General features: G+C 34.2%; 1 protein-coding gene across 6 annotated transcripts in view; it reads left to right on the top strand.

The window, feature by feature from the left end:
* LOC145245905 (sperm flagellar protein 2-like) overlaps positions 1-24,266 on the top strand; it is a 259,599-nt gene extending 235,333 nt beyond the window's left edge. For all 6 annotated transcript variants that reach the window (XM_080107644.1, XM_080107645.1, XM_080107641.1 and 3 more), the window contains 5 exons: positions 6,802-6,932; positions 11,899-12,082; positions 16,958-17,041; positions 19,931-20,053; positions 23,999-24,266. In XM_080107644.1, the coding sequence (XP_079963770.1) occupies positions 6,802-6,932; positions 11,899-12,082; positions 16,958-17,041; positions 19,931-20,053; positions 23,999-24,019 (543 nt within the window). In that variant the 3' untranslated portion in view covers positions 24,020-24,266. The remainder of the gene's footprint in view (positions 1-6,801; positions 6,933-11,898; positions 12,083-16,957; positions 17,042-19,930; positions 20,054-23,998) is intronic.
* Positions 24,267-24,780: the final 514 nt, after the last annotated feature.

Below are 24,780 nucleotides of genomic sequence, written 5' to 3'. Positions count from 1 at the left end.
AATTACATAATTGTCGATGCAATAATTTATTTCAACCTTCTGGTATTTTCAAGCATCTAAACTAGACAATTACATTTTTGATACTGAAAGAAAGAAAAGAATCGGGCCTCGATCGTCAAAAAACCAGAGGGGGTTGTAGTAACAATCCACTTAATACATTTTATAGAAAGAGGTGGGAGGGATTTTTTAAAAGAAAACAACAACAACAAAAAAAAACAACAAAAATATTATGATACTTATAAACGGCAGCTCGATGTAGCCAGAGATACACACACACACATACGCAACACACATACACACACCCACACACACATATACACATACACACGCCCCTAAATATGCACGTTCTTACACGTAAATGCCTTGACACGCGTTTACTAACCTAGAAAGAAGGGGGAGAAATATACGGATATAGAGAGAAGGAAATAGAAAAAACAGCGCGTAATGGAAAAAGAAGAAAAAAAAGGAGAGAGTGACCAACCGCTGCCTGTCATATGGTTTCATTAGTCTAGAATCTCTGAGAATGATAAGGGAAAGAAAATGGAGATTATACTCGCGTCCTATAGTTAATTGAGTCATGGAAAGTAAGCCTATTAAAAGATAAATAAAAAAATAAAAAAATTTTATATACAAAGTTTTAAAACTATCTGTATGTTACCATGTTAAAATTAGTTAGAAATAAATATTATCTTATAATACATTTAAATATTGTATTTGTAATATATTACTATGAATTCAAAAAATTGAGTCTTATGTAGTTAATATTTTATATATTTTTATGTAATTAATTTTATTGGTGATTATAGCGGTCGTTGTAATTTTGCTCACTAATATTTCACTTCTTAATTGATTAGGATGCAGAAGATTGCAATATTAGTCGCCCCCAATTCGATAGGACGTATATAGTTTCGGTTAATATATACTTTTATTCATTCCGTACACAAAAGTGCTTTCATGCACGCATAAAGAAATAAATAAAATAATTATTATTTTACAGTTTTGTGTTGATTTGTATTAAATCTAATAATGTCTAGTTGTAGTATTTGATCTTTTTGACTTAACTCAGTTTAATAACTAATGTATTATCTGCAGAGAAAATTATTTTCTTAAAGCTATCTCATTTATTTATAATTAATTTGGATAAACAGGTACTTCGGGAAAAAGTACACCCAACTTAGATTTCGGACAACAAATCATCAAGTAGTTATTTTCGAGTATATACCGGACAGCACTATAATTGCCGGTGGGGTGGGGTGGGAGGGTTTATCGTAAATAATCTAGTGGTGTTAAATTCGGTGTCTTTACCGTTATAGAATTATCTGTTCGTCGGATCTGGAGTTATTTGTTATTTTAAATTTACATTTATGTCTACATCTGGCCATCAGTTCATCTCGTTTGTTTAGGAGATTATTGCGTTCGTACTTCAGGATTCTTATTTTTTCCTCGAGGCATAAACTGCATCTCTGCCTAAAGCCGTTTGGAACATCCGAATAACATAGGATTGACCATAAAATCACTGGGGATCGGTTCTCATTTTTTAATAACCACCATTGTTTAGCTAACTCGGTTTTGTTCTTAAGTTCTGGGTTATTGAAAGAATGTTTATGGTCATAAAAACGCTGTTTCCAGTTTCCGGCGGAGATACCGAAGTAAACTTTTTTGTCCCTGTTATTATCTTCTGGGTGGATCGTGGCCTTATAAACCATGCACTCAACTTTACAATTACCGTCCAGTGGGCAGTTATTTTTCACTTGGCAGTTACATTTGTCTACTGTAGCCTTATTTCTATTAGAGTTGTTTAATATTTTACTATTATGAGTGCCAATTATTCTGTCCATGTTTTTAGTGCACGAGTAACTTATTTTAATGGTTTTTCTATTAAATATCTTCCTAAGTGGATTATTTATGGTTAAATGCTTATCTATTAGGTTCAAAAATACTTTCCCTATGTTTATGTTGGATAGTTGACAGTAAGGGGATCAAACCATATTATTTTCCGGCCTCTGTCCTTAGATTTATTTTTATTTTTATTTTCCTTCTTAATATATGTGAGTTTTTCACTGTATCCGCTTATCTCTAGTGCTCTATTGTATAATTTTTTGTTTGCTGCAAAAATTTCTTTGTTAGCAGAAAGTTTATTAATCCTAGTGTTAATCATTTTAGGTATTTGTTTAATTATGCAACTTGGATGGTTAGATCTAGTATTAATATAAGATGGTGTGTTATTATCTTTATTGAACGGCTTGTATATCCCCTTTCTTAAGTCTAGAGTTATATCTAGATAATTAACTTCTTTACAATTTGGGGTTATATCTATTTTAAATCCAAGGTATTTGAAGGCTCTTACTAATTTTTTTATGTATTTTCGATACCATGGGGCCGTCACTATTAGGGATAACAATTAGTCCATCATCCCTGTACAATCTCACTAAGTTAGGCTCTATAATTCTGCTAATAGTGTACATTATAAATATGCCCACTAGATCGGCAATCTGGGCTGAGTCAAAAGCCCCCATTAGGACGTCAAATTCGTTGTTATTCGATTTGATCCATGTTTCCTGATTGTTTAAAAGGATGGTAACGAGCCTAAACCCCTTATATATATATATATATATATATATATATATATATATATATATATATATATATATACGAATGTTCTGCTAAAAGTAAAGCTTCTTATTTTTTGTTTGCTATTCAAAAAGTGTAAGAGCTACGAAAACAGGTGTGGTACTATTAAAACAAGCAAGCTTCTGTGGTCCAGAATTTATTTTTCTACATAGTTACCACCGTTCGCAATGCACATTCACTAGAAATTCAATAATGCATCTCTGCTTCTGACACATGTTCATGACAGGGATTGCTTTCTTAGAGTCTCATAATGTCAATATCTTCAACATAAAGATGAAAGTTTCAGATCCTTAGTGCATATGTATATATATATATATATATATATATATATATATATATATATATATATATATATATATATATGTGTGTGTATGTGTATTTACATATATATATGTATGTATATATATATGTATATACATGTATATATATATATATATATATATATATATATATATATATATACATGTCACGTCATACCATGTAACCCAATACTACCTGCCTCATGGTCGGGTCACCGGCGACTAAACTGGTTCCCCCACCAGACTTGTTTGGTGAGGAGGACGGCTAGTTTCCCTGAAGGATTAAAAACAAGACCTTCCAAAGGGCGAATGAACCCTTTTTCGGGGTCAACGGCCAATTAGCACCGTGTATATTTGTATGTATATATATATATATGTGTTGGGGTGGAGAGGGCTCTCGTAAGCCATGGTGAAGGCAACCCTTCTAGAAAATAATCTCTGATTTAAAAAACCATAAAGCGGGAGATCAGTACCCATTAAGCTGGTCTTCAGTTTAACTTATTGCTGGCTATCTTGCTCTTGCTTGTTGCTGGATCTCAACATTTTGAACCGAGAGAGAGACTTAGCTGTCGTACAAAGCTAACACTGTGTAACATCATCTTTGTATAGATACTTCCTCAGGTATTTGGGCTCATGGACTTTAAGTGTCTGAGGGAGTGGCACTCGTCTAACAAGACGTTGTAATCAATCATCATATATATGTATATATATGTATGTATATATATGTACTTACATATATATATATATATATATATATATATATATATATATATATATATATACTAGCAAACGTACCCGTCGTTGACTGGGTTCAAAAGCAGCCTACAAAAAATGGACTCTGATTTATGAAAGTATGATAGGTTATGAAAAGAAACGGTTGTAAAGAGATAGCTTCGAATTTGGGGGTATCAAAACCAAAGAAAAATATGATGAAAGTAAAAATAAAATAGATAAACCCCATAATTTATTATACCATACCTGTTCACACTGAAACACTTATCACAATATTCTGTGGATCTATATTAAAAAACCTTGTTAAACTTTGGGACATATTTCCGTTCTATGGAGGTCAGGCGCGAACGAACACCCCATAATTTTATTATACCATATTTCTTCAAACTGAAACATAATTATCAAAGTATACTTACGCAGATAGATATGAAAAGTCTTTATTAAAGTTTGTGCCTATTTCCATTCTATGAAGGCCAAATGCGAACGCAGACCCCACAATTTTATTATACCATCCCTATTTAAGTTAAAACATACTTATCAAAGTATTATTATGTACATCTATATCAAAAACACTTGTAAATGTTTTTTTTTATTTTAAAATTTTTTATTTCCATGCTTTGTGGACCAAGCGCGAACACAGACCCCACAATTTTAATGAACCATCGTTCTGCCAGATCAAACATACCCATTCCTGTGTCTCAATACATCTTCTATCATTATATGTAATCAGTTTTTTAAAATAGTCGACCATATAGGAGCCTATTCGTGACCAGATATTTATTTGCTCACCCACCGAGCAAATTAGGCACAAGGCCGATTTTTAATATGAAGAGTGAAGGGGAAATGGGGACCAACTCCCCGGGGCGTAGGGGAGCTGGATAGTGACAATTGGTATGAAGGGTTGCCCCTACATTGACCAAGGTCTTATCTGTGGGGTCGCCCCCACATAGGGTCTTTGCTTGCAGTATCTGCCGGAACAGATGGTATTTATTTGCTCCCCCACCGAGCAAATTAGGCACAAGGCCGATTTTTAATGTGAAGAGTGAAGGGAGGGGGAAGGGAAAAAGGGGACCAGCTCCCGAGAGGTGGGAAATGGGAGCTGGTTAAAGGTCAGGCATGTGGGGTTGCCCCCACATCTGGTCTTTGCTAGTCATAGCTTGCAGTATCTGCCGGAACAGATGGTATTTATTTGCTCCCCCAACCGAGCAAATTAGGCACAAGGCCAATTTTTAATGTGAGGAGTGAAGGGAGGGGGAAGGGAAAAAGGGGACCAGCTCCCGAGAGGTGGGAAATGGGAGCTGGTTAAAGGTCAGGCATGTGGGTTGCCCCCACATCTGGTCTTTGCTAGTCATAGCTTGCAGCATCTGCCGGAACAGATGCTACACTTTGATCTTGGCCCGAAGGCCACGAAGGTGGCCTATTCGTGACCAGACACACACACACATACACACACAGACATTCAGCTTTATATTATAGATATATGTATATGTATGTATGTATGTATGTATGCATGTATGTATGTATACAGAGTGTCCCAATAAATGACCATAAAACCACCATTTATTAATTAAAAGAAAATTTTCATACATTAAAATACTGTAAACAAATATAGAAACCAACAAATTATCAAAAGTGTTACATTCATTGGCCATTGTGGCTGACAACGCTCACTGATTGAATACAAAACGTTCCTAATCAGTTCAATTGATATGTTGGCACATCCTCTTTCAATGTCTTCCTTCAATAACTCATTGTAGCTGGTTTTATGATGTGAACGTTGTGCTTAACATCCCCCCTCCCAAAAAAACAAAAAAACATGGGGGTCAAATACCGTGAGTGTGGACAGTACTCAATACTTCCTCTTTCATCCTACCCAGTTTTTTGGCAGGTGACCATCAAGATAGGCTCTTACATCATGTTTATAGTGGGGAGGTGCTCCATCCTGCTGGAAGTGTCATTCTTTATTTTTAAACATCATTTGGAAATATGGCAAACAAGCTGAGATAATTTAAAGAGTGTATACATTTTATTGCGGCACTGTATATATATATATATATATATATATATATATATATATATATATATATATATATATATATATATATCGTTGATTTTCCAATTTTTATTATGTTTATTTATTAACATTTGTGCGTTTCATTTTTACAGTTATAAAGTTTCTTTTAATCGCAGTAAATGTTTTCTGTTTTTGTAGATTGGACTTTATTTTTAAACTTCCGATTCCTTCTCTTTCTTTTCTACAATGTGAGAACTTAAGTTCTTCATTATCACAATTATGACTTTCATTATTTTTAAATCGACAATTTTGATATAAATCTATTTGACCTAGCTCATATAATAACAATATGAAATTTGGAAAGAAAATTTTATTTTTACTGTTGAGTATATGCGTGAAATATCTTTTCCTCAATTTTTGCAATATTATAGCATAAATTTATTATCACTTGACATTATTCTATATATTTTTAAAGGGTAATTCAGAATCTTGATCCAATTGTGATAATAGGCATGATTTTATTTCAGATTCTCTTGGAGACGTAAAATCTGACACAAATAGTAGACATTTAAACAGATTTGATGTAAATTTGCTGAGTTTGATCTTTTTGTGTTCATTTTTTAATGTGTGAGATGCATTTTTATATGCATATATTAGTATTAAACAAAAATATGACACGGAAGTAAAAACAGAGAGAGAAAGAGAGAGACAGAGAGGCAGAGAGACAGAGAGAGAATATTGGCATTAAAAATTGTGAGAAAATTATGAAAAGAAAATTAAATATTAATTACTAAAATATAGACTATGAAGAAAGAAATAATAAAAAGTTTAATTATATGAAATATAAAAGAAACGATAGTGAACAAAATGTTAGGTTCTTCAATAAAAGAGAAGTCAGTTACACTTTGTTCTGTTGTAGACGCATCTATGCGTAATAATGCTTACCTGGTTAGGGTTATAATAAATTCAATGAAGTAAGGATTGTAAATGTTTCTTGTGTAGTTTCTAAGATTTACATATACACAAGCACACACACACACATACACACACACACACTCATATTTACAAATTTCCTTTATGAAAGAAAAAATACTACAATTTTTTTTTTTTTTTGCTTTTTTACAGTTACTTTATTTCTGTGCATCCTCTTCTCTGAACCATGGTTTTATTCGGGCACTCAGTTTGGCATCAATGGCCCACATGATGAGGAATGGAGAGCCTGTTAACATTACTGACAACCGACTGCCAATACGAATGTAAGTATATTGCATAAAAACTTCAAAGTGGAACGTAAGCTCAAAATTAATGGCAGCAGATGTGTGCATTAACTCCCCTCCAAGGGATCAGATCCAATGTTTTGTATATCATGATCAAATCATGAGGTTGTTTGCACGGCAACCGAGTAGGCTAATATGCTTGCCAGTCGGTTTGCCTGAAACTTCACATTGAACCCAGCAAACCACTCCCTCCCTGATTTTCCTTTGCGGACAGAAACCGCACACGATGATCTGAAAATCACCACTTCTCAAGTACATGATATGATAAAAAACCTTGACACCTTAAAAGCATGTGGACTCGATCTCATCCCTACTATACTATTAAAAACAATGCTCCGCTGATGTTGCTCCAATTCTCTCCAAACTTTACAACAAATATCTTAACAAATCTTGCTTTCCTGACTGCTCAAAAACTGCTTCTGTGGTACCAGTTTACAAGAATTCTGGCGAAAGAACAGATCTATTAAATTATCGCCCCATTAGCCTCTTCCTGCTTTTTGTCAAAATATTTGAGTTCATAATTAATCAAGCTCTAGTCCATCACTTTACAGCTGCTAAACGTCTAGCCAACCAACAATATGGATTTAGGCAAGCCGTTTCCATAGCAGATATCCTAACTGTAATCTCTAAACGTATATACCATTCATTGGACAAAGCAGGGGGGGGGATAGAGCAGTCGCCCTAGATATATCTAAGGCTTTTGACAGGCTATGGCACAATGGTCTTCTCAAGAAAATCAGATCATATGGTATCACTGGAAGAATACTTAACAATTAAATTGTTAACAATTAAATGCTTCTAAAGTAAGAGAAGAATCCAGGTTGTCCTCGACAGTCGTACATCTAAACAATATGATATAAATGTGGAAGTACTTCAGGGGTCTATCCTTGGACTTTTATTATTTCTGATATTCATAAATGACCTCCCTAATAAAATTGTCACTGAGATGGGCATATTTGCTAATGACACCACGCTCTATAACAGGCACGAGGGGAAAACAAATGAACACATATCCAAGGAAATGGCAGAAATACTAGAGGAATACCTCAAATCTGTAGTGCAATGGAAACAAAAATGGATGGTCACATTCAATGCTGCCAAAACTAAACTTGTTTCCTTCAATAATTACAAGAAATCTTCTCTACAACCAATAGCAATAGCCAAAGACACATTACCTGAAAGTACTTCTTTTAAACTCCACGGCCTAACATTCACAAGGAACATGAGTTGGAACAGATACATTGAGAGCATTGCCAAGGCTGCTGTGAAGAATGTGGGCTCTCTCTACCGTGCTAAAAAGCTACTTACACCTCAAAGTATCTGGTTCTTCTATAAAACCACCATTCGCTCATGTATGGAGTATTGTCATCATATTTGGGCTGGTGCATCTGCTACTAGTCTCTCCCTTATGGACAGGGTTTAAGAGAGAGTCGCCAACCTGATAGGTCCTGAACTATCATCTAAGCTTCAGCCTCTGTCCCATTGACGATATGTTGCATCCCTCTACCTGTTCTACAAGTATTTTAATGGTGAATGCTCCAACGAACTACAAGCCCTTGCACCCCCTCGACATAAATACCCCCAACAAACCTGACAAGGAACTAAATCCCATCCCTACACAGTAGAGATCCTTAGATGTAAGAAAATTGTGTACAATAGTTTCTTCACCAGAACTGCTAGACTTTGGAATTCCCTTCTGGGATTCTGCTTTCCCAACTGTACTGACATGCAGAAGTTCAAGTGTAATGTGAACAGACATCTTGCTGCTCATCTCCCTTCATAATAGCCTTGCAACTTATGTCCCCGATAGAAGCCCCCCCCCCTACTTCAAAGTGGCACTGTGCTTTGTTTGGGGTGAAAATGGAATCAAAAATATATAAATATACGTTTGATATTGAATGGCAATCAACAAATCATAACAATTAAATCATACTGTAACATAGTCATTACATATCAACACAAGTGACCCACACGTTGTATGCAGACAGTCGCAAGGAAAGTATTCGATTCACTCTTTTTTTGGTCCCTTGACATAAGGAGAGTGGACCTGTAAATTCACCCTTGTCCGTTCGTCCGTTTGTCTGTCTGCACTTTTCTCAGTAACTATGCTTTGGAATTTTTTGAAATTTTGCACAAACATTAAACATGATATGAGTAAAAAAGCAACAGAACAGATTTTCCAGGAAAATTCTGGTTGTCCCTCTAGGGGTGCCTTTCGGGCTAAAATAGCTAAAATTGACACTTTTGTGCTTATTAAAAAAAAATGATGGCTTGGATTTTTATAAAACTTTTTGAAAAGTTGTAACTAACTGATTTCTATATAATTCTGTTTGTCTATACTTTGCGATAACTCTTGGATGTGCATCAGGGCTCTTTTAGAGCTAATGAAAACACTCCATTTTTGGGACTATTTTACCATATTTGTTGAAAATTTTCTGTGTATGTCTATTTAGCAGTTTTGCATGGTGCTAAACTCAAATTTAAATATGTTAAGGCCTTGGGGACTTTTGGGGCTAAATGGAGGGTGCAAATGATGGACTTAATCATTTCTTTTTCTTTTTTTTGAATATTGCAGAACTCAAATTTACATATGTTAAGGCCTAAAACTGCACCATTTATTCATTTTCACAACGATTTGATGTCCCCTGGGGACTTTGGGGGCTAAATGAGGGGGGTGGAATGTTGAACTTAGTCAACTTTTTCATGCAGCGTTCACTGTGCACTCACGGAGGACCATGCAACCTTCACTTGTTTCATTTGAAACAGCAGACATTTATTTATAGGTACTCAGTCATTTGCATATGTTGGTTGTTACTGTTGCCATACGCGCGTCCTTGCTCTGTGACAATACCTCATGTCTTCAACATTCAACCACAGTGGTTTACCAAAATCTTGTTTCATTTCTCCTAACCAAGATATCATATTCATGAGATTTGGGAATCTAAGCCCCTTTCTCCACATTTCCCATTGACACACTGGTTCTTGTACACTGGTTCTCGTCATATCACCGAAGGAAAACCAGCTCAGTACTAGATGGCTGACTAGTTGAGAATACTAGATGGTTTATCATCTTCTTTGATTGGGAAATACATATAGATGGAAACCGCATGTTAATTTGATGTTTCCTAAAAATTCCCTCTTTGGTGGAAGCAGGATATCTGTCCAGGGCAAATACTACACCAGATATTATTGAAATGTTGTTTTTTTTTTTCTGACGTATTATTCATGTGTATTTGTTTTCTTTTGTCTTGACATGGCGAAATATTAGCAAAATGATCTCATTAGGACTGAATAATAAGCTTGATCACCACTGGAGTTATTATTACATAAATAAGAGGTCTGGAAGATAATAGAGGCTTTGATTGGTTGAGTTAGATCATGTGTTAGAAGAAAGTCATGTGTTAAATATATAGAAATTTAATAAGTAGAACTGTTGGTGCCAGGAAGTGGTTTTGTACAAATGTTCTTGTTCTTCTGTCCACATGGCCAACCTAGAAGGGAATGGAAAATTCCTGGAATCGATTCAATGATACTTTTCAACGTGTTTTCTTAAAAGGGCAAAATCTTTAGCTCTCATCTCTCTCTTTATAAAGTTAGGTAAGTTTATATGTTTATATATTTGTATGTACAGAATAATTGCCTAAACTAATTAACCGATCATTATGAATTTTTTAACACAACTGCTAATCGTAAGTGGTCCAAATGTGGATATATTTAGTTTTATGCAAAAGGGGGGGGGGTAATTAGGACCCCTTCGAATTATGTGAAGTTTTAAAAATAGATATTACAGATCAATTAGTAGATATTCCTGCAATCATCTTTGGAATATTTTGAACGAGTTTTTAGAGGACGCAGTAAGGGCAAAATCTTTTATTTGAAAATTCAAATACATCAGATTTGATCCAGCATCATTAGGCACCAATTAAGCAGGCTTCCTCAAATTCCAATTTCTTCTTAAGTGCCCTTAAGCTTAGATCTAAAATTTTAAATATTTTTTAGAATCAAAGCCATGTAAACGATTTTTATCAAAATTGGAATAAGCATTCTAGACATAAGGTTAAGGTTAACCATCATCGTATCCCGATTTTAATTTTTGAGAGGGGCAATAAAACTAGTGTCAAACTGAGACGTTCTTGAAATTAATTTTGCATATACTACAATGGGTATTCTTCTAGTGCTTTATTAAATGCTCCAACTTTTTTGCTGTGAACAAAACAGTCTGTTGCCAAGGTCGCTGGAAAGATGGTGGGATCCTTCTACCGCTCCAGAAGATATCTCACTACTGATGCAATTCTCTATCTATATAAAAGCCAAGTACGTCCAAGGATGGAATACTGTTGCCATATCTGGGCAGGAGCTGCCAAAAACAGCCTATCATGCCTTGACAGAGTACAAAATAGACTTTGTGGCTTAGTGGGGGATGCCCTTTTCTCTACCCTGCAACCCCTCTCCCACAGAAGAGACGTTGCGAGCCTATCCTTGTTTTATCGTTATTTTCATGGCAGGTGCTCGTCTGAACTCCAATCCCTGGTCCCCCCTCGCCAATCTTTCACGAAAAACACCCGTCTAGCTGAATCCACTGTGAAAAATTTCCCCCACTCTATATCTGTGCCTAAATCAAAACGCGGATTCCATGAACAAAGCTTCTTTCTTAGAACTGCACGCCTGTGGAACTCTGTTCCGTCTGCCTGCTTCCCTCCGGACTACAACTTGGATGTCTTCAAGTCTAATGTTAACAAATTCCTAATGAACCGCCCCCTTAAGTAAACACTCCATCAAATCTCCACACTAACGTAATGTACTTGCAATAACCCTTATCCCTGAGTGGCTTCCGGGCCTTGATAAGTGGTGATCACTGTGTAAAAAAAAAAAAAAACAGTAAATCTGTTTAATTACAAATCATACATTTTCCTTCTGTACGAACACTAATTATTTTTTATTACAGGCCGCAGGAACCTGAATGTGAGACAAGTCCTCGTGAACTCCTCAAAAGTCGACAGTCAGAATACTCGAGATCTTCTGCTGATACGCTCTCACAAATGATGGAAGCGATTGGCGATGATTCCAAGGAAAACGATTACATCAAAACGGCGTTAGATCAAATGATACCCATTGAACCGCTGTTTAAGGTAACTCCTTTTTCATTCTTGTTCAGTTCTAAGATGCCCACCTTTAGAATAAAGGAGTCTTTAACAATCTTTAGCATGTATAGAAAAGAGATTAACAATCTTTAGCATGTATAGAAAAGAGATTAACAATCTTTAGCATGTATATAAAAAAAGGTAAATCATCTTGAGCTTGTGTAGCAAAAGGAGTTTAACAATCTTTAGCGTGTGTAGAAAAGACAGATTGACAATCTTTAGCATGTGCGGAAAAGAATCTCGAAATCTTTTGTTAGACCACTTTTAGATTTGCAGATTAGACCCCAAGTATAACAACTTAGCACTGGAAGTCACGCTGTTATTGCCTCCTCATAAAACTGTCAACCATGTCTTTGGTTCTGTGATTTAGATAATTGAAAAATCAGCTTTTGATAAAAGAAACCTATCACATGCAGTGCACTTCAGTTCCTTACCTAATACTTTCATCCCAATTTCTTAAAATACACTTTAAGACAGCAAGATGTTCACGTTGCTCTTCAAAATCCTTGCATCTTTTTGGGGTGTTTTTCCTCAATAGTGATCGGTTTCCCGACTGAGCTACTCAGTTATCTATATCAATTACAAGTTTGAAGCTGTTTTTCAAATCATCCTTAAACATACATACATGCAAACAAACAAACAAACATACACACATACATGCATACATACATACATACATACACACATACATACATACATACGTACATACATACATATTTGATTAGCATGTCTTTTCCACATCAGATGTAAATTACATTTTGGCTATGAAATTCCAGTTATTTTAGAAAATTTTCCTCACGAACCCTCATAGTGAAAATGGAAGCATGATTTTATAGCTGGACGGCCTTTCTAACACCAACATATTAAGGATCAGGGATCTATGCGTTTTATAAATACGTAACCTCTAAGTTATCAGCCAAAGTAAATTCGACTCATATATAAACAAAATATACATATGACAGGCTCTGTTTGAAATGAAATCTATTTAAGAGTGAAACCAGTAGTGCTTCTCTTGAATTGTAAGCCATGTTTACTTTCAGAAGAGTTTCCGATGGGTAGCCACTCTATACAAGTCCTGGAGATGATGAATTTTTAGTGGGTAGTTGTTCTGTACTTGTTTTGGACTTTATAAATTTGTAAGCAAAAAGCAAAGATCCTTCTCATGTTTGCACAAAAAATTATGTGCTGAAATGCTAAAAATATTCAATTTTTATGGAGCAATTCTGGTTTAATATTGGTTAATAGCAGAACGTGGTTTAGTTTGATTCTTCTGTTCCTAACGGCAGTGTTTCTAAATAGAACTTCTAACTTTCAGAGATCATATATCTTCAAGGACCCTTTAGTTTGAGCGATAGGCCTTGCAAGATATTTGGCGTCTGGTTCGGTCCTAACCTTCAGCTGGAGAAAAATTGGTTGGAGGTTCTTAAAGCCGTCCGGTCCGCAGCTAATCTGTGGATCAACAGAAACCTTTCATTAAAGGGGAGTGCGGAGGTGTGTAACTCTCACATCTATCCTATTTTTATTTACCGTCTATCAGTTTTTCCTATCCTGTCAGATACTCTGCTATATTTGCAGAGGGGCTCTTTTCAATTTCTTGTTGCTTGGAAAGGCCCCTATGGTCTGTCGTGATATCTGTTATCTCCATCCTTCTGAAGGCGGTCTAGGTATGCCAAATGTAGAGATTCGTCTCCACATGCTTTGGCTCTATTACCTGGATCGAATCTGTGCACAAAGTGAGGGAAATGGTGGCTTCTGGAAAGAGGGCACTAAGAAAGCCTTTCCGGCTTTGAGGAGTGTGCACTTGTCCGAGGGAGAAGCACACAGGTTGCCCTGAGGTAAGTGCTCCTTCTATTGCAAGTGTTGCTGCGCTTTGAAGTTCCTTCTAAGATTGAAAGAAAGCCTCTTTAATGCTCTGCTGTTGTCCCGAAAGGCATTATATCAGGTTTTAGTGGGGGGGGATCCATGAGGGATGTTATTAGTAAATGGCTCCCTTTTATGAAGGGCAGCTTCACTCAATCTGGCCTTGGGAACCTGGGTTGGAGTGTCTTACGAACTATAAGGCCTCCCTGGCCTAGTTGGTAATTCGTGATGCTCTCTGGGTCAGTAAGAGGCTTCACTCAGCTGGCTTGGCTATTTCACTTATTTGTAAACGGTGCGGCGATAAGGTTTGATTTGGAACACACGTATGAAAGTGTTTCTACGGATCTAAGAACTTCGCTCCTCTCGACCTTATACAAATCTCCTGTTATTATTTGAAGGTTCGTATCATCAAGGGCGAGAGGGTTAGACTTTCTTCGTCTGACTTTGTTGAAATATGGGTGTCTGTTGTGCGTGTCTTTCAAGTGGATGGGGCAAGTCTTGACTGGTACTTGGATGTGTCTTAGGCAAAAGAACATTGAGTAACAGAAACGAACGTTAGCCTTGACACGTTTTCTTAGTCAAAAGTAGGTCACGTCTTAGGTTAGATTAAGAACCAATTTGTAGGCTCTTGTATTCATAACCTAGTTAGTGTGTGATAGTGATCATTAGGCCCCGTTTTTAGTTTGTCCTGTTTTTCTTTAGCCCCATTACCCTCCCCAATTAGGTGACAGATCGCTTGAAATTTTCGTAAGAGGTGTTGTAAATAAAGTGTTCGGGGATCCACATCACCCTTTCGACTGGTGAATCGGTGCAACTGCCACAGTTTAATAATGGGGGGGGGGTCTTTTGTTACTAACATTGTAAATATTTCATTTTTATATTGTACTAGCGAGGGGTACCCGGGTGTTTTTCGGTGTGTGCGGTCGGGCGGGGGTGGGGTGTTAATGAAAACCTAAGAATAAGCGAAGTAAAAAAAGAAAACAGAAAAACGAACCCGGGCGCTGGGGGGGGGGGGGTAATCAAAACATCGAAAAAAAACTAACGTAAGGCAAACGATCGATGTTAAATGTAAAAATCGAAAAAACAAAAACAAAAAAGAAAACAGAAAAATGAACGTTAAAAAAAAACATGTGAAAAATGGCTTAAATAAGCCTGTTTCGATATTAAAATTTAAAAAATCGGTGGGGACCTGGGTGTTTTTGGGTGTGTGTGGTCGGTCAGAGGTGTTAATGAAAACCTAAGAATAAGCAAAGTAAAAAAAACAGAAAAACGAACGTTACGTGAAAAATGGCTGGTTCAATATTTAAATTTAAAAAATCGAAAAAAAAAGACACCACGATTCGAATCCTAAACGTTTAGATAATGAACCAACGCCCTAACCAACTGAGCTAACAATTTAATCAGTTCTTCAACTATTTAAACTAAATCAGGTCATGACGTCATCTGACGCATGCGTAGAACCGGTCGTCGTCATGAGAGGACGGTTTTTGTTGACCCCCTCCCCTGTAGAAAATTGTCGATTTTGGGGTGAAAAAATTAACGTTTTTGGCCAATTTTTCGATATTTTTCGGACGAAGGATGGAGCTTCAATATGATACCAAGTTTGTGAATTTTTGTTCTGCCTGTCGAAAGTTTTTAGCGGACACAGAAACACACATACATACATACAAACATGCATACATACACACATTTTCGCTTTTATATTTATAGATATAAAAATTTTCTTCCCAAATCCCCCTTTTCTTATGGATTTTAAGTAGTTTATCATGGTATAATGTTTTTATGGTGATTGTTGAAGGATTTGTATGTTGAGGGATGTATAGTATGAATGTGGTATTGTGGTGAAAGTAGAGTGAAAGTAGGAACTAGCTAGGTTAGATTTGTTAGCTTTAGTCAGACAATTTACACACCTAGATTTTATTTGAGAATATTATGCATTGTGAATAATAAGATTTATTTTCTTTATACGTTGTATATTGCTTGTACATGTGCATAATGTACCATGTATCGAGACCTTTCTGGTCACGCGTGTTACTTTAGAGTTTTGCTTTCTTGAGGATATATTGAACACTGGAGGTGATTGTGAATCGAACTCTACAATTAGGATAATGTGGTTAAAACAATCAAGTGTTAACTGTTTTACACTTGTCCTGATGGATTGTTAATTATGCTGCGCTTCCAAGTAACAATTTTCGGAGTTAAATTCGACATACTTCTGTCAAAACTCACTACTCTAAATTCGACACACTGCTGCCGAAAACTCCCTACTCCAAAACTCGACACTTGACAAACAAGCTTTGTTGGTTCTCTGGCGCCTTGTCTTCCAGGATTTCTTATATATGGATCAGTTCATGCGTAGGTAATTCTGCCACAATAAGATTGCAAGCAGTCAAAAACCGTCAAAATCCCTGATAAAAGGAAGTAAGACAATAAAATGGATGGTGGTGGTGGTGATGGTGGTGGTGATGATGATGATGATGGTGGTGGTGGTGGTAGTGGTGGTGGTAGTAGTAGTAGTAGTAGTAGTAGTAGTAGTAGTAGTAGTAGTAGTAAAATAATACTAACAACAACAACAACAACAACTAATTTTTCTACCAATGTTTGGTAGTCTGTTTTACTATTTCATCCATAACGGGGTTGGGTTGGGAGGAGTGCACTAGGGCATGCTATGAGATTCAAGAACGGGGAAAGTTTAACAAACTACTGGTTTATACCCTTCTACTTTTAATATAATTCGTTCATATGAAAAATAAATTCTACTAACCACAGTATCAATATTAAAATAAGCCAATAATTTTCTGTTTATATGACACTGACACTGAATCTCCATTATAGCACGATTAAAAGGATGTATTAAATTATCGTAAAATTAAAAGTAGCTGAGTTTTTATTTATTTATTTATTTATTTATTTTTATTTTATTTATTTATTTATTTATTTATTTATAATAATTTTTTCCTCCTTTGATTTGTCTATCATTTTCTTTTTCATTTTTAACCTTAGATTTTACACCATGGTAAAGTTTCAGAAGATTATTTCAATGAAATGAAAGAAAAAAACAGTGACGCAGTAGATTTGGCCTCCATGGTAAATATTTTCTCATTTATTCATAAAAAAATTAAAACATTACGATAAATTGAATGATAATTATTTTCCCATCAGTTGACCTCATAATTGCTAGGTAGAAAAAGTAAAGTTGTTTTTAAGCGTTCACCAAAAATGTTTTTAATTAAAAATTAAATCCTTCATTCTATAATAAAGACCAACGTGTACTTATTTGTACATAAATATAAATCCGTTCCATCACACAAAGATCAGCAAATAAGAAAGTGCCTTTTTTTTTTTTAGTCTCTGGACGAAACAATTTCAGGTGGTGAGGAGAAGCAAGAAAGCAAATAACAAGTCAGATAATCCTGTCGCCTCCACTCTACTCTAAGTAATGGTGTCCCCCCCCCCGCCTATTAGGTCATCAAAAATTATAATAATAATAATGTATGTATGAAAAATTAAATTACTGACATAATTCTACGATTTTTTTTATGTATATTATTGCAAACATTGGCGAAGCATAACTTATTTTTGTCATTTTAGACTGGGGGTGTACACTATTAAAATGTTTCCTCTTTTAGTACTATTTTCTCATTAGTTTGTCCAAACTGGAGAATGGGGCATCCTACCAGATGCCAAGCATTCACCTGCTAACTCCAACCGAGAGATCTATTTTTAGATTCTGACCGTCCCTTTAAGTACGATTGTTTGAATCTCTCTTGCACTCGGTTCACCTGGTATATTTGCAAGATAGTTTTTGAAATTCTTTTTCATGAGTTTTCATGTTGCTCTTATAATAACTAGAATGATGGAGAGATCTTCCTAAGATTCCAATTTCTTTTCATGTCATACATAAGAAGTTGGTATTTCGTTATCTTTTCCCTTTCAGTTCTATTTAACCCAGCATCATTGGAGACACTGACTTCTACTAAGGTTGCTTCTTTCTCCTTCTTGTCCCATATCACTTTTTTCAGGTTTTATGGATCCGTTTTCTTGGTACATAGCTGTAGGAATTGCATAGTTATAGTGGATGGGATTTCTCAATGGGAACTTATTATATTTGAAAAAAAAAAAAATTTTATTCAAAATAATTATTGATTTTTAATAAAAATAGAATATATTATTGAATATCTAGCTAATCAGACATATCTTTTCATTTTTATATATTTTTAAAACCCTTTTTAATCAAAACAATATTTTCTTTTTAACTGTTACGATGTACCAAGACAATTCGAAAAGGCTTTACCATTGGAAAAGCTTTCCATCTATAAAGTATTGGGTCGGTGCAAAAGTTTTTGTGAATTTAAAATTTCATCTTGAAAATGAAAAAACTGTACGTTTTTTGTTAATCTTTATTCACAGCAATAACGACGGTGAGTCTACATTATTGGGGCGAGGTTTTGTAGTCGATAAATCGAGTTTTCAGATAAAAAAAAAACAATGGTTTCAACTGATCTGTTTTGTCAATTTTAATAAGTTACAATGGTAGCTTCCAAATAATGCAATGGAAATTACCTGAATATTACTCAATTATTAAAAAAAAACAACAACTTTAAACGTGTTAGCAGGTGCCGCCATCTTTGTTTAATTCGAACGGAAAATTACCTCTCTTTTGAACTCTCTTGGATTTTACAATCGTTTTCATCAAATTCTATTTTTTATTTTCTTATAATAATATATAATTATAATAAATAATTTTCTACCTTATCGATTTTCATAATTTTTATATATAACCATCTTAAAAATACAAGGAATACGTAGATACCATTGTTTTCATATGAAATTCAGTTTCCGAAAATCGCGTAGAATCTGTAGAACCGCCACAACGATCTCTTTTCGCTCTATAACTTGATTCTATCTGGCAACGGACTTACAAATGCCTCGCTTGTAAAATTCTTTAGGTTTTGATGTGAATATATGAATCATGTTAATTTTTTATGTTTTTTTTTTTTAAATCTTTTTATTGGTTCACAACGTTTCGGCCAACTTCCTCTGGCCTTCGTCAAGTGGTAGACAAAAAGCAACAACTAATAAAGATGAGACTAATAGTCCGAAATAAAAAAAAAAAATTAACATAAAATGCTCATCTCAAAATAAAAATTCCAATTAAGGAATAATATATATATATATATATATATATATATATATATATATATATATATATATATATATATATATATATATATATATATATATATATATGAATCATGTTCAATCTTTTCTCATGATGTTAACCAAAGATAATCAATGGTTTAAAATGCCCTTTCTACAAACCAGCAAGAAAGAAAGAAACTTTTGCACCTACGTGATATATTACCTTTTGTGTTATATATATTTTATAGTCTAGGAAAGATATTTTTTAATTGAAAACATTTGTACTTAACAAAAATACAAACAAGATTATCTGTTAAAAAACCAGATACGTCCGAAGATGGAGTATTGCTGCTACATCTATGCAGATGCTGTTCAAAATTTTTCTGCTTGGACACACTACAAAATCAATTTCGAAATCTAGTGGGACAATGATCTTTTCTACGACCCCTCTCTCACAGAAGAGACGTTGCCAGTTTTTATCTATCGTTATTTTCATAATAGGCTTCCGACTGAGCAATGTCTTGGTGAAAAAGCACCCATTTTATCCTTCATCTGTAGCCTCTTTTCAGCAATAATAATACTATATAGGTTATACGTTAATGGGTAAGGCTGGAAAGCTATTTGTTTTGGTTTCGATTCAAGTTAATGGCACACAATTTTTAAATCATTCCTCTATATTAAGTACAATATAATAATGGATAGATAATTGCCTCTATAATAATAAATACGAAATCTGAATAAATTAAAATATAATATTTAAGCATACTTTACGACCAGGCAACGCCAAGCCGTTTGCTAGTATATATGTAATGCAAACCATTTAATAATTTCCAGGAGTCCTTAGCATCAGTCTACACCCAATTGGGGAGTAAAGATGGAGCTCCTGTACACTACAGCATTTTGATTGAACACAGTCTTATAAAAGTTCTGATGAAGCGAAGCCAGTTCTTGTTGATGGTATGTTTTATCTTACACATTATTTTTTGCTTCTCATTATTTTTGCTTGCCGTTATTTTTACTTCCCCTTATTTTTATTTCCCATTATTTTTGCTTCCCATTATTTTTGCTTCCTATTATTTTTACTTCCCATTATTTATGCTTACCGTTATTTTAACTTCCCATTATTTTTACTTCCCCTTATATTTATTTCCCCTTAGTTTTGCTTCCCATTATTTTTACTTCCCATTATTTTTACTTCTCATTGTATTTGCTTCTCATTATTTTTACTTCCCATTATTTTTACTTCCCATTATTTTTTACTTCCAATTATTTTTATTTCCCATTATTTTTGCTTCCTATTATGTTTACTTCCCATTATTTTTACTTCCCATTATTTTTGCTTCCTATTATTTTTACTTCTCATTATTTTTGCTTCCCATTATTTTTACTTCCCATTATTTTTACTTGCCATTATTTTTGCTTCCTATTATTTTTACTTCCAATTATTTTTGCTTCCTATTATTTTTGCTTCCCATTATTTTCGCTTCCTATTATTTTTATTTCCCATTATTTTTGCTTCCTATTATTTTTGGCTCCCATTATTTTTACTTCCCATTATTTTTACTTCCCATTATTTTCGCTTCCTATTATTTTTACTTTCCATTATTTTTGCTTCCCATTATTTTCGCATCGTATTATTTTTACTTCTCATTATTTTCGCTTCACATTATTTTTGCTTCCCATTATTTTTACTTCCCATTATATTTATTTCCCATTATTTTTACTTCCCATTATTTTTACTTCCCCTTATTTTTATTTTCGCTTCCTATTATTTTTACTTCCCATGATTTTTGCTTCCCATTATTTTTGCTTCACATTATTTTTGCTTCCCATTATTTTATTTCCCATTATTTTTACTTCTCATTATTTTTGCTTCCTATTAATTTACTTCCCATTATTTTTGCTTCCTATTATTTTTGCTTCCCATTATTTTTACTTCTCATTATTTTCGCTTCCTATTATTTTTATTTTCCATTATTTTTATTTCCCATTATTTTTGCTTCCCATTATTTTTACTTCCCACTATTTTTGCTTCCCATTATTTTTGCTTCCCATTATTTTTACTTCCCATTATTTTTACTTCCCAGTATTTTTGCTTCTCATTATTTTTGCTTCCCATTATTTTTACTTCCCATTATTTTTGCTTCCCATTATTTTTACTTCCCATTATTTTTACTTCCCAGTATTTTTGCTTCCCATTATTTTTGCTTCCCATTATTTTTACTTTCCATTATTTTCGCTTCCCATTATTTTTGCTTCCCATTATCTTTACTTCCCATTTTTTACTCTTTTCTAATCACTTTCTTTCAAGATTCCTTTGGTCAACAAATCTTCCTATGATTCAAAATATGCATACTTCTACAATGGTTTGTCCAGAAGGATAAACACTCCACCTAACTGTACCAGTATAACTGATCCGTCCAAAGGATAACCTCTGTACTGGGCAAATGTAGTGCTTTATAAGCAAATCCTCTGTCCTAATGTTTCCTGTTTTAGTCAGGTTAAACATTACAGATCCACCTAATCATGTTTTGGTCCGATTCTAGCTGATTGCACACAATGTTTGAAATCATTCCTATATATTGGGTGCAATATAATAATCGATAGAGAATTGGCTTTATAATAAGGACTACAGAATTGCGTTGCAGTTGTGCATTGGATAGTCAGTTGGAGTAGACTGTAACAGAGCACCTATGGGCGCATGTGAAAATATCAGCAAGAGCTTTAGGATAACTGGCTTGCAAAGATATTTGCAGAAGCAGCAGCCGTTAAAGCACATATGCAAATTAGCAAGTGTGCGCAAGTTTGCATCACAAGAAAAGGAGAGAAAAATACTCCACGTGGTCAGAAGAAAAGCAAAGTGTGCACTGGACGAGAGGGACGTATGAAAGCGCTAGCTAGCATGGTGGTGGCAAGAGATTTTTAAGCTGATATTGAGACGACAGGGTTTTGTTAATTTCATGGCAGACGAAATGAACAATATAAAAAAAGAAAAACAAGAAGCAGGTAGTGTTTGGAAAGTAACGGTAATAAACACCTTTTTCTAAAGCAGAAAAAAAAGGCGTTTTTGTTTCTTTCCTGTTTTGTTTGTTTGTTCCTGCAATGTTATAAGATGACTTAGCATAAGATAATCGATTTAGTCTCACAATCTTGTATATTGCGTGATACGTTTAATCAAACGCCTTTGCATATGATAACCAGTTTAACCAAATGAACTTGCATTAGAGTGATCAATTAAAGATGGCGGACTGAACCAATTAAAGTCGATATCAGAACAGAGAGTAATCAATTTAATCAGGAGACCTTGCACAAGGCAATCAATTTGATTACATAGTCTGACAATAAGCAATCAATTTAACAAGTTGAACTTGCATAGGTTGAGCAATCAAGCATGATAAAATATTACGTAGACTAATAAGTTTGAATGAACACAATTAGAGGCGATGACTTTACAATTTAAGCAGATATCTTTATATAGGCTAATCAATTAATGTAGCCTTCCTTACATAGGATAATCGTTTTAATCAAGAAACCTTACATATGACAAACGTTTAAGCAGGTAGCATTACATAGCAAAAATAGTTGAATCAGTTGATCCAGAGTGTCTAGTCTATCTACATATAAAATACAAAAATTATTTGTTTGTTCATCTGATAATTACTTTTAGGTTATTAGACTTAAATTTCGTAGGAATTATCCACTGCCTAAAAGGTTTGTCTTAGAAAAGTCACATTTACTTGTTTTTGGTTCAATAAAAGCCTTCTGGGAAGAGGGTATGAAATGCCCCGCTTAAATTTAATAAAATTGAAACCGCAGTGGAATTCCAAAATAGATTCTCAACATTTCAAACAAATGTTTCGGATCATTTTAAAGAAGCTGTCTAATGGAAAAGAGAGGGGCTTAATTCTAATAAATAAAATCCTTCTAAGCCCATAACTTTAGTTATGCAAGCTTCATATTTTTCAGTCGTAGTCGATTTCTTTCATTGTATTGGAATATTTTAGGGCCTGACCTTTTTTTTTTTTTTTTTTTTTTACACAGGCATCACCACATTATCAAGGCCAAGAGGCCACTCAAGGATAAGGGTTAAAGAGTGTACAGTAGAAATTGGACAATATAGTAATCATTAGTAATGAAAATTCGTAAAATTTGATAACTCATATGGAACGACCCATCAAGAACTTATTTACGTTAGACTTGAACACAACTATATTGTAGTCAGCCGGAAAGCAGGAAAACGGAAGACAATTCCACAGGCGTGCAGTTCTAAGAAAGAAACTTTGTTCATGGAATCTACGTTTAGGTTTAGGCACAGATAAAGAGTGGGGGGAATTATTGATAGTGTTTTCAGCTAAACGAGTGTTTCTTGTGAAAGTTAGGCTAGGGGGGACCATAGATTGAATTGCAATTTTTAATGGGCTCACTGAGGCAGTGCACCCCTTCGACTATTTAATAGAAAATTTAACCATAAATGACAGAGAAATAATTGTATCAATTTTAAAAAGAAGTAAATATTTTTTCTCATTGTACGGCTTCTCTCTGCAATGGGATTTTCTTTTAGATATTTTAAACCCATAACTTCAGTTGTGTAATCTTTATTTTTGTCATGCACTTTTCATTATTGTTTTTGATTGGGCTTATATATTTGAGTTTGTGGTGACCACTTGCGTGCATTAAACGTTTCGTGTGTGCCTTATTTTATTCTTGATTGTTCCTTTATAAAAATGAATGCTATTTCCATTTGAGTCATAAAAGGATTTTGTTTTGTTGATTATTGCCATCTTTCTCCATAAACAAAGTTCACTGTAGAACGACATTACGTAACTTTTGCTCTCAGAAAATATTATTTTGATTCCAACTTTAAATACAGTTCAAAGTTATTTTACTGTGTGTTTTTTGTAGGATATAAAGTGTTTTGGATGAAACAGAGCCAATTCAGATGTCAATTCAGAAACTGACAACAATTGAAAATGGAACTAATCTGGAAAATACACTTTTTAGAAATTCAATTCTGCTGTTTTTTTTCTTTTGTTCTTTTGTTGTTTTGATTTAGTTATTTTCTCTTTTATTTTGTGATTTATTTAAAAGATAAACATTTACAAAAATGACAAAAAAGATTTTCTTTGTTTCTGCTGAAATTGCAAACAATTCATTAAATCTGAATTTGCTTCCTTTGTAGTTGCCATCTTTTTTTTTTCTATGGAAATATATTTGTCATGTACGTTCTATTACAATTTCTTTTTAAGTTTAGAAGTTGGTAAACATGGATTCTGGTTTCAAATGAATTTTTCTGTGACCAATATTGTGGAAATGAACTGAACATGAACTAAAAGGAACTTACCTTATTTCATGAAACTGTAGTGAGGAAAATAATTCTTTTTTTATGAAGAACTTTTCAAGATAGGCTAAGGTGGGTTTGAAAAGTGACAGATTATAACTTTTAACAAAGAAGAAGAAGAACAAAAAGAACACGAAGAAGAAGAACGCACAATAGATGAAAAAAACTTGCATTATTTTGCTTATTTCAACAGAAATCTTTTATAGAAAAAGGATGAGTTAATTTTTAATTACTTTCTTTTATTAAGCATTTAATAGAGTACTGCCTGATCGTAAGATACGCTTAAATATGATATTTTAATTTATGCAGATTAAGTATTTATTATTATAAAGAAAATTCTCTATCG

The sequence above is a fragment of the Euprymna scolopes genome, chromosome 23 (genome assembly GCF_053919585.1).
Source record: "Euprymna scolopes isolate OS-2025 chromosome 23, ASM5391958v1, whole genome shotgun sequence".
NCBI classification, from domain to species: Eukaryota; Metazoa; Mollusca; class Cephalopoda; order Sepiida; family Sepiolidae; genus Euprymna; species Euprymna scolopes.
The sequence above is the reverse complement of the archived record's forward strand: the minus strand, read 5'-3'. Positions and strand labels throughout refer to the sequence as shown.